We start from the raw sequence: 12,105 nt of genomic DNA, 5'->3' as shown, positions 1-12,105 counted from the left end.
TCTCTTTTTATTTTGCTGTCAGCTCGTTTAATATTCTTGTCTTTATGATTTGTTGTTTGTTGATACAATGGTATATTTCTCTATTTTTCCTATACAAATCCTTGTTAATAAAGTTATTTTTGCGGATAACTAATTCAGTTAATTTCTTGGCAAAAATTACATAAATTAACGATGGACCATAAAACAATACCAAACAAAAAATATTTAATAGGGTTACTAGCTAAAAGTTTTTTTTCCTTTAATACTAACTGAAAATCTTGCTTGTGATAAAATGTGTTCGATTGTATAAATTATGATGCGTTTGTTGGCATACAATTACATGTACATCCCGTCAGGGGCATACAATTGCATATCTAAAGTAGTAGCCTGCAGCCAATTTTGAAAAAAAAATGTACTAGAAGTAGAAAGACTTTTATTTCTACAGTTTTATATTGAAAAATTTACTCCCATTATTATGTGATAGATTCAGTACAATATATTCAATTCAGAGAAGCTTTGTTTTGTTGCTATTTTTTGGTAAAATTATTTGATAAATGAATATGTTCCTACTTTACAGATACATTTACACTGACTTACAATGGTGGATCGAGTACGGAGTCTGTCACACTACTTAACACTGGCATAGCATGGCTCTCCGACAAGAAGGACAAGTTCAATAATCCTGCTAGTAAGTTATGCACAACAAGGCAGTGGTAATATTATTTTTTTGTACTCTAGGAAAATTGGAAACCTACTGTGTAGTTGTTATAATTGATGCATAAGTTTGTCAATTTTCAGGATCTGCATATTTCTATTTTAAATTCACGCTGTGATGTTATTCTTATTATGATTTATTGCTGTTGCTTTCCAGAGCTAAATTAGTTTGTTTTGTTATAATAAGTCATCATTCATATTCAAGTTTTCTAACAGCAAACACATTTTTAAACTGGCCCCATCTCTAGAATCTTTAATTTATAGAGAAAACTTAAAATGGGGGCCAGTCTAACAATCACCATGCTGTAAAATGGAATACAAAAATGTACATGTTGTCTTATTAAAATAATATGACCTAGCGATTTGAAAATTAACAAGAACATTGAATAGGAAAAACTGTTAAATCATGACCTAACACAATCATTTGTAAAAGTGAAACCCATAAGTATAACTGAAAGTTAAAAAATTAGGTTATAATAGATGTAGGCGTGAATTGCATTAACTTTACATATGTACCCTTCCTAACTCTTTTGTCAGGCTGGAGTGGTTTCACCAATCCACCTAGCTGGCCAAACAAGTCTGCCTGGACACTTGACATCAACAACAGTGACAATAACGGCTATGTCAACGAGGACCTCATCGTGTGGATGAGGACTGCAGCTCTCCCCACCTTCCGCAAGCTCCATCGCAGGATCAGTCATCAGGGCACGTTCTTGGAATCTCTGCCAATGGGCAATTACACCATCAACATTGACTACGGTATGGGATGCTATTGTTAAACAACATGTATAGTTAGACAGAACATTTGATGAGAAGAAACAGCCGAAATACGCAAAAAAAAATCAAAACTGCATGAATTGTTTTGAACAGTTTCAAAAATGCATTAAACAGACATTGACAAAATTCTGATTTGCAGCATGATAATTTGAGTTGCTATATACTAGATATATGAACATTTATGTATTATCCAAATTATCTTTATATCTAATGCTTGAGTCTGAGGTAGAGGATCTTTAATCTTGTGTCTGAAATTTGTCAATAAATGTCATTTAAAATGTAAGTGACGAAATAGTATTATTGGAAATAAGTCTTATTGGTCCATTTAACTCTAAGTATTGAGTTACTTACTCAGTCCCAGACATCATTGGTGAGTTACTGTGTCAGTCCCAGACATCATTGTTGAGTTACTGTGTCAGTCCCAGACATCATTGTTGAGCTGAGTACAGAAAGCTAGTTGGTAACTGCCATTTGGTTGCTGTTCTAACACTTAAGTAAATATACATTAAAATCTTTTGTTTCATAAAAAAACTTACTACTTTATATGATCTTTGATAGAAATGCACATGTTTACGTATCTGGTGTGGGGTCACACGCCCGACCACCTGGGTTTTGTCTGGGTACTACGGTTTTCTCCTACATTGAGACCCCTGTGCTAACATCGACCAACATTACAAGATTGATTAATATAAGTTGTAAAAACTTGTTTCTTTAAACATGTTTACAAAGATATGCATTGAATTTGATGGTAAGACATTGAATTTGTGGGTTAGACATTGAATTTGTGGGTAAGACATTGAATTTGTGGGTAAGACATTGAATTTTTGTGGGTAAGATATTGAATTACGTAGATTTAAATGCTAACTGCACTACTTTAAGTCTCAAACGTTGAAAAAATGTGTTTTGATTTATTACCAATATTCACATACCGGTAATATGAGACTGTAAGTCTTTAATTGAGTTTGTGAAAAAAGGTTGAAAAGTACAAGTCATGTTAATGACTTTTGAATTTTGTTGTATAAGAAAAGTCCAGATAAAGCAGGTTACATTGTTCCTATGAAAGGAAATTTCATTAAAATTCAGTTGTTCCAAAAAAAATTAAAATTGTTTGCACAAATATTCATATCCAAAACTTATGCTAAAAAAGGAAAAAAAAGTAATTTGGTTTGACATTGAATTTTGTGATTTTCTTTTTTCAGCCTACCCAGTGATTTCCTTTGATGGCACAAAGCAGTTCATCATCTCAACGACATCCTGGTTAGGAGGGAAGAACCCATTCCTGGGTATCGCGTACATCGTGGTGGGGAGTATCTGTATACTCCTCGGAGTGATCTTCCTCATCATTCACATTAAATACGGCAAGAAGTAAGTTATAAATCCTCTTAGGAAAACCTTCTTTTATATATTTCTAGGTTTGAATTAAAAAAATGGGAATGCACAATGTCACATTAAATATGAGTAGATAGAGAATGCACTAGATACAAATAACAGTATTAATATTTGGTCTATTCCATTTTGTAAAAGCACATCAAATAACCAACAGTGTTTATATAAAGTAGGATCACTAGTAAGTTAAATACAGATTTTAGAGCTTGTTTCCAGTCCACACTGTACATTTTTTACTAGATTTGAAAAGACATTAGAATTGTTTTTGTGCTCTTAAACCCTTAAATCATCGATACACTTGGTTGGTGTGGTTTTGTTTTAGAACCACTTTGAATGCTGTGTTTGTTTTCATTTTGCTATGTAATTGTCTTTAAGTTGATCATGACCAACTACTAAAAATTATATCACACATTCCCATGACTTTGATTCTGACGGTTATAGTATAGATATACAGTAGTACTTTTGGGTTTGATTGAGTGTAGTACATTTTCTGCACATAAAATGTGGTAGTGCTTACAAATATTTTCTCTGTCTGTCCTTTGATATAAGTCACTTTCATGTTATGGTAAAGAAACTGAATTCCTTACAAATTCTTCAGGAGAGTCAGATGTTTCTTTTCATATCTTTTTCTTTTCTTTTTTGAAATTTGATTCATAATAGGTACAGAAAATAATAAAGAAATTTTGTGTTCACATCATTTTCACAGTACAAAAAAAACTCATTACATTTGTATATGTCCACTATTGTTGCCTTTTCTTCTTACTCTCCGTATCTGATTTAGTATTTACGGAGGTGAAGAAAACAGTGTACACACAGAAAGTGAATATTTGTAAGTCAAATGATCATGTGTATCCATGCTGTAATGAACACCAAAAACATATATTGCTATTACCAATGTTACATTTATTAATTAAACCCATGCACAAGAAATTCCCTGATCGACACCCATCATCTATATTATATATATGTAAACAATCCCCTATAGCACATTTATAGCCACCTAACATGAAGCAACATCATGTTATTTTCTTTAAAGTCAAGATTATTTAGTTTGTTAGTAAAATCCCATTGTAAATTTATACATAATAAAAATCAATATGCATGAATGTACTGCACATAAAACATGATTCCATGACACGTGAGACTGATATTTTTTGTTATTTTCACTGCATCGTGTATTTTTGTAATTTTCACTGTTAGAGAAACCTGCAAACCTGATGATTTGTTGCGACACATGCTGGAGCAAGACGTAGTATTTTGATCTCGTTTTGTTACCAATATTACGTTACCATGGGTGATGCCAACTGTTTATTAGTATATATGAGATACAAACAATTAACAGGCGACGTCAATCAATCTTGATATATAAATTACCTCACCATATCAGAATTCAACGCAACACAAATAAGCTGATACATTTCAGAAAGACATGAAAATAGAACTTGACTCATTTGAAGCTATGGAATTTTTATCTATGAACACTATAATACAAACACCTGACAATGTATCATGTATTTAGTATTGTCTACAGAGTTCACAACAGTAAGTTTAAAGTGTTTTTACTGTGGTTATACTTGCATGAGGTTTTCTCTACTTCAAAATTAAAACGGGAAGAAATTTCTGATGGTTTCCTATAAGAATTAAATCGTTGAAGCTCTGGAAAATGTTACATTTGTTTGGACAGTAAATCAAAATGTTAGGGTTTTAAAAGTATTATGAATAAATTTTAGAATTGTACACATAGATGGAAGGAAGTTATGACATCCATCCCACATACCTTCTTCAGGCTTAATTTATAGCGGTAGTCAGTTATTGTGGGTCGACACTAATCAAGACTTGACTTATACACATGATAGGCAGCACAGCACCTAGTTAGACAAGTTAAATAATAAGTGTTCTCATTTAAAGCGGGTTGCCGGCGAAAGTAGGACGAACAGTCCATTTCTCTCAGAACATGTAGGTCAACATTGTAGCATGTGAACGTTCAACTGGCAATTCTTTCCAAGTCAGAAATCTATTTCAAAACTTAGTGAGAACATTATTACGGGCAATCACTTTTTTTACAGAATATGAGCCAGGTCCGGTCGATGTCTTATGTATTGTGTCCATTTTATAGGTCTTATATGTCTGAGGATAATATGAACACTGTTATAATTTCTGACCACAACGCTCTTTTGAAATCTCAGTAAAACTGACTGTTTGATATTACCGATTTTTTTTTCATAGATCTATGTTATTTTGATGAAGTTTTCCTCCTGGGGAATGAAGTTGCGCTGATGCTATCATTCTGCTTTGAAATGGTCTGTAAAGGTCTGCATGGATGCATTTAAACAGCAGAATAGGAGGGAAGATGTGGATGCATAGCATGACATTGTTTGTTCTCTCTCAAAATTTACATCCACATAAACATTGTTTGAAACATCATGAATTGAAAGAAGATCAAGACATTGTTTTGATAAATATCCCAACACCTACTATTTCAAGTGACATGTGTTTTTTTTGAATCTGAACACTATCAATATGTATAGGCCTCGGGAAATATTGAAGAACACGCATGACTCGACAGACGATGAAGAGAACGAGTAAGGTAACGGACGAGCCAGTCAATATTTCACAGTTATCTCCCCTTGCTTTCATAGCTAATACGCAGCCAGGATGAATTGTATCAAAGGTATCGGTAGATTTTGTAAATGTTAAAACATCTCTATGCTTGACTGATTTTCCACACTGCACAGAAATATTTCTCAATTTCTATTGAAACCAACTGTTAAATAAATGTAACATAAGGCTAGGTAAGTACACATGATATCTAACACCTACAGATTTATATAGTATATGCAATTTTGTAGGTGTACAAATTTGGAATATATTTCAAGGAAATACATTACTCGTAAATATTTCAAAGACTTGTCTGAATTGCAATACCGATACATGTAAAAATAATTTTGTCAATACATGTAGTATGTTTAAATAGGATTTGATTGTATAAATAATATGAAAAATGTGTAAGGGTTTTAAAGGCCATTTTGTACCATTTTACATTGGTTGCATTATAATTCTAGGCTAGATGAAACAATGCATGCAAAGTAGATATGCAGAGTTATTTCCCTTACCACTCCTCAACACCAGCTAATCTAATGCACTATATTCTGTCTTTTCGTATTGCAGAGTTATCTGCTCTTGTGAGCAGGTTTTGATTGTTACGTCATTAGTTTGTGTGAGAAAATTGTGTCGTTTTCTGAAAAATTTATGACGTTACTCTCACAACCAATGACGTAACAATCAATGCCTACTCACAAGAGCAGATAACTCTGCAATATGAAAGACAGAATAGATCTATACTTACAAACATAGACAACACATCTTAGATCAGGGTTTGCTAGATCAATGTAATCATATATATACACCAGAGACTTGTTTACCCAGCCTTTGTTTCCAGGAAAGAGCTGCTGGATAGGGAAATGATGTGTAACTGGGCCACTTCTATGTAGAAAATGGGAAAACTTTTCCACAAATCACTTGCTAGTTAGTGAGACAGCTAGACTGGTGATGGTTGGTTAAATGGCTTGGACTATTTTTTCTGTTCAATGTTCTTAGATATATCTAGCTTTACGTATACTTGAAATGATAATTTTCGCTTCATATATACAAGTATAGCACAAATACCAGTGAGTTGACCTGTATTTGATAAATAATTTAATAAAATCTCTCACAGAATCACCCGCAGTTGCATGCACAATACCATCCAAGAATGTACAATTCTATAGTATGGTTTGGATGGTCGGGTGGTGCAGTGGATAGCACACTACTCTCCTTTCACCAAGATAATAGCTAGGGTTCCATTCCCCTGTCGGATGTGTAAAGGTATGGGGTTACCTGCCCTGCTGTGTAGGTTTTCTGCTGGTACTTCAGTTTCCTTCTACACCCCCCTACATGAACTATATTTATAGTAAAGTATTCAGTGTATCTCATAAAATCTTTAACATAATGACCTTTCTGGAAAAAGCTTCTTGTGAAAATAGTTTGAAAGTGTCAGGGTCATCTTTATAGCTGACGAGTGTAAATTTGTAATCGTCTGTAAAATATGATGCTGCCTATCTTTAAACCAGTAAGTATAAATTATTTTCTCCCACCTCTACATATACAAGAAACTTTTACCTTGTACGGAATAGCTTTGAAGGACAAGTATGAATAACACAGATGTAATTTAATCCAAGAACTATATTTGTCTAAATCCTGACTAGGAAGTGAATAAAAACATATTGGTTGTGTTGTAGATGACTATGTTTAATATATGACGAACACGGTACTGAAATGCGTCTTTAGCTTAGCCAGATATGTGAAAAAAGGAATTGTTAGTTTGACATGTGTAAAAAAAACTGCTGCCAAAACAGTCGGGAATCAACATTGCCTAACAGTAATTAACTGTTAATTAAACAAGCATGCTCTGTAGCTTTTAGAGGCATTTTAAAATTTCTGACAACCTAATTCTGATCTTTCTGAATAGATTCTTGGTTTATTTTTACATCAGGAAAAGCTGCTTTAACTCTTGTTGCATTAAGTCACTTATTCACCGTGCAATTTCACCAAAAGTCCTGATGAGAGGTGGGATACAAATAAGTTGATCGTTACGCAGGCATGGAAAAATATATCCCTGGGTGTAGGATATCCATATATCTAGTATCCGTACTATCGTATACAGAGAAGCTTAATTTGACTAAAAGATGTGATGATAACGGAGGATCTTACTTCTGTTTCAAGTAGCCTAAAAATAATTATAAAATAGCTTGTCTCTTTTAAATAGTGTCATTATCTGACATGTACATGTACATGTACATGAAATACAACCATACAGAAAAATATATATGTACAACATATAAACCATAATTCTTTTTTGTGTTCTTACATACATATGTATATATCCATTCACTGATACTATCTTACCTGTGATCAGTCTAACTGTAGTGATCGTAAAGTTTTAAATGATAAATATAGTTTATTTTCAAGATTAAGATAGATTTTGAATTTTATTACAGTGTGTTGAATTTGAAATAAGGACTTCAATTTACGGTACAGTTACGATAAATATAGATAAGTATAGATATTTTATTAATGGTATTAGTATAAGACAGTGTTATGTACTTACTGCACAACTACATCACTGTTGAATTTTACAGTTAAAATTCTGTAAAAGTTATGAAAACTTTGTTTTACCTGCATTGTACTGTATTCCACACGTTTGCCTATATATAACAGGGCCACATGTTGTACAGGGACTATAATAAAACTCCTTCAGTTTCTTGAGCTTGACATGATCGTTCTACACCAGCAGTGCTTATTTTACTTCAAATAAATATTTGTTTAATACTTAAGCATGGTACAATAAACACACAGTGAACCAGACAAAAGTAAGATTACCATTAAAATATGTATGTTTTCGGTATTTCTATAATAAATAACAATTTATGTTAGTAGTGTTCCTTCTGTGTTTCACTTAAAATCTTGATTGAACCAGTAACTTCAGAAGAGAAAGGAATTTTGGATGTTATTAATACTACATTAACTTTTTCATTCCAGAGTCTCCGAGGCCATCAATGTGACAAGTAGAACTGCATACTGAGGTGGAGGGGAGTTCCAAAAGCAAGGGGAAGTAATCTGGTACAAACTTGAGTGATGGAAGTGGAGGCCGCTTGGGCAATATCAACTAATGTGCAATCTCTAGCTGACTGACCTCCGGTTTGGTTCTGGTGTACTCAATCAACAAAACTTACGTTTCATATTGTCTTGGATATCATTTCCCTTATTTATCATTGTGCTAGTGACGATGAATGGATGTGTTTGTTGTTAAGTGCAAGATCACATTTACGTCATATTCTCAGATTGCAAAATAGAAAATAGAAAAACTTTCAAACTGATAAGGTGCATGTACCATTAATATCAAGAATCTGTTTTTATCCTATGTTGATATTTCATTGTGGAGTGAAAAATTGTTTCTTTTAAAATGAAGATCATGATTAAATTATTAATGGAGAGTGATCATTTGAATTTATGGTACTCATTAAGAAACTGTTTTGGCCAAGTTTCAGTGAGTGAGAATTTAATGACTTTGTACATGTTCTGGTGTGCTGAAGAATACAAACACGTTTTTGTCCATGTTGTGATTGACACAGAATTCGATGGATGTTATACTATTTATATGTACTAGTTTATGAATGTGTATGAAAGAGAGAAAAATGAACATTGAAATCCTTATGATGTAGAATTGTATTGTCCCAAGTCAATTTGTGTCGAACTCCTATTATTTGATTCTTAAAGTTTAAGTGATTTAACCATATTTAAAAAACACCTCCTTCTGATCAATCTATTCCTATCTGGCTGTTTTAACAGCACTACTTTATGACAGTGCATTAAAAATTTATATGGAAATACATGTTTGGTTCATACAGGTGGTGTTCTGTGCTCTGTGGTTTTCTAATCTCTCAGTATACAGGTCCTTTATGCATCTTAATACAATGGGGTTAAGTCTATGGATTTCTCAGGGTTCATAATTTATACCATGGATTTTATTTGTCTGAGTTCAGGAACCTGTTAAATGAAAATAAAAAATCTGTGAAATGAAAATGTAAATAGTCAAGATTGAGTCTTGACTTGATTTTGTTTGTGACGCTACACAAACTTGTGGATATTTGTGTGTCCCTTTTGATGCTAGTCTGCATGTCCGATTGATTATTTATTGCGTACACCATACATTTATGTAGAGTGAAACCTGACTACACCAACACCTGCCTTAACCCTTTCACCCCTATGTAACTTTAGTAGACTATATAGCTACTATGCATAGATCTGGATGAGTCTAATATGGTCTACAGTGGTGAAAGGGTTAAAGGATACAATTTAATACCAGGTTTCACAAACTATCTTATCCTGACCACCTTGATATCGAATAAGTCCTGGTTTAATTCCGTTGGTAAAGTCAGGTTTCAGCATCATTATAATTTTATCCCAGGACACCAAGGCAAGGAATAGCACAAATTTAGCTTCTCTGTTAACGTATTAATATAAAACCTAGCAGGCCGAATCATTGTTGGCCACTATTTATGTTGAAATGCAGAAATCTTCAGAAATTACTACTCTTCCATATGCCCAGCACTTTTTCATTTATATCAATATAAACTAGAAATTAGACCAGTTTAAAAAAAAAATATCTGCACATCTGTATTTGTTCCATTTGCTGGTTTGTACACTGTTTTTATATTGATTTTATTTGCAAATGCTAGTACGGCGATGTTAAAAAGTAAACTAAAAAAAAGTACCTTAATCATTGGTTGCTGGCAACTTACCGGTACTGTGTATGGTCATAGACTAGGTTTAAGAGACTCCTTCCTTGGTGCCCAACTTAATAATTGGTCATTGCATCATGGCTACACAGATTTTAGATGTTGTATAGTTAAATATTAATATGTTTAAGACTGTGATTTTAATAATTATTAGAAGGATTATTACACTTGTAATAGGATTATAGGATGAAGATTTATATATTTCTTGATTAAAGTAAACTATCTGTACATAAATATATGAATTTATTGCTGTAATGATCACATATTGCACAATTTTCAAAACAAGTATCTTAAATTTACAAGTTCTGCTATTTGTTCTATCTTCATAAACTCCCTGAGCACATGAATGTCACACATATCATCAGTAATTCAAAGTTGGGTGTACAAATGCTCCTTGTAACAAATGTTCAAATTTGTGTTTTCATGTGTTGTATTATCACCTGTGGAATTCATGTGTATATTGTGGTTTTTCTTAGATTGATCGAAAGATTTTTAAGGGAAGAACAATTCAACAGAAGAGTCCAACCAACTGGTCGTGATTTTGTGTATCTAAGTTACATAATGTGCTAAAAATATCTTAAGTTTCCAAATCCAATTAAAAGAAAACAAGTTGTCAGTGAAATGTAACCTGTATACATATTGTATAATTGTGTACTATTTGTACATTGTATAATTGTGTACTATTTGTACATGGTATAATTGTGAATTAAAAACATGTATACACTGTTTAATGTTGTATGAAATATACTTTGTATAAATGAGTACTTTTTGTACATTGTATAAATGTGTACTTTTTGTACATTGTATAAATTTGTACTAAATATACATTGTATAATGGTGTATGATTTGTACATTATACCCTGGTGTACTATTTACACTTTAAATAACCATTGGAATACAATTCATGAGAGTAGATCTGATAACAAGATCATATATGTTACTGTAGAAAACTAAATGTTATTTATTTGTTAAATAATACTCTAGATATATATTAAAAGAAAAACTTTGGTCCATGATTAGATATTTCAAAGCCAGGAACATCAAAAATCAGTCTGGCATAACCAGTAATACAGTTGGAATTAAAATACGGACAAACCTTTTTAACTTAACTTTCTCTGTAGTTCATATTTCACTTTTTTCCAGTTTTATACAGTGTTCTTACATTACTCAGAATACAATCACCCACATACACTAGATGTTACTCATAATGTTAAAACACTCCAAAGGAATTTTCAATTCAGTCATCCAAGATGTTTCTTGGAGATATTTTAGAATGCTATCTTTTCTTTTCGCATGGTGAATTTGTTTGAAAAAGTTGCATAATGTTGCTTGAAAATGTCAGTTTCATTTCAGGTCCGAAGAGCAATTTATATCAGTATTTGTGGTTGTGTGAAAAAGAAGTATAGTGCGTTAATATGGAGTAGATAATCCTTTTAAGATACAATTTTCAACATTCCTTTAGTATTTTAATAAAACTTTGTTGTTACTGGAAATTAGAACAGGAAATAACTTGTCATTATAGAAAATCATATTGTTTTATTAATAAACTGATCATATTAATATGATCATACTTTATATAGTATTTTGTCTTTTTATATGGTTTTTATACGACCGTCAAATTTGACGGTAGTATTATGGTATGGCGTTGTCCGTCCGTCCGGAGTAAACTGTTTGTCTGGCAATCTCCACCTACATTTTTCGACCGATCTACTATTTGAAACTTGGTTTACATTATAATCACGATATGAAGTTGTGTCTCCCTTAAAAAAAAATTGATTCGACAATTTTTCCAAAAGTTATTGCCCTTTGTTCATCTAGTATTTGAATTTTGTCCGGAGTTCTCCTCCTTCATTTTTCAACCGATCTTTTTGAAACTTGGTATACATTATAATCATGATATAAAGTTGTGTCT

The 12,105-nt window shown here is 32.5% G+C and overlaps 1 protein-coding gene across 3 annotated transcripts in view; it reads left to right on the top strand.

Moving 5' to 3' along the window:
- LOC110450038 (cell cycle control protein 50A-like) overlaps window positions 1-11,768 on the top strand; it is a 28,417-nt gene extending 16,649 nt beyond the window's left edge. Inside the window, exons 6-10 of one of the 3 annotated variants that reach the window (XM_021497258.1) lie at window positions 557-667; window positions 1,231-1,452; window positions 2,670-2,835; window positions 5,385-5,443; window positions 8,434-11,768. In XM_021497258.1, the coding sequence (XP_021352933.1) occupies window positions 557-667; window positions 1,231-1,452; window positions 2,670-2,835; window positions 5,385-5,442 (557 nt within the window). In that variant the 3' untranslated portion in view covers window position 5,443; window positions 8,434-11,768. The other 2 variants (XM_021497260.1, XM_021497259.1) reach the window with 2 other exon arrangements.
- The last annotated feature ends 337 nt before the right edge of the window (window positions 11,769-12,105 follow it).

This window comes from Mizuhopecten yessoensis, unplaced genomic scaffold, assembly GCF_002113885.1.
Source record: "Mizuhopecten yessoensis strain PY_sf001 unplaced genomic scaffold, ASM211388v2 scaffold4947, whole genome shotgun sequence".
Classification (NCBI taxonomy): Eukaryota; Metazoa; Mollusca; class Bivalvia; order Pectinida; family Pectinidae; genus Mizuhopecten; species Mizuhopecten yessoensis.
The sequence above is the reverse complement of the archived record's forward strand: the minus strand, read 5'-3'. Positions and strand labels throughout refer to the sequence as shown.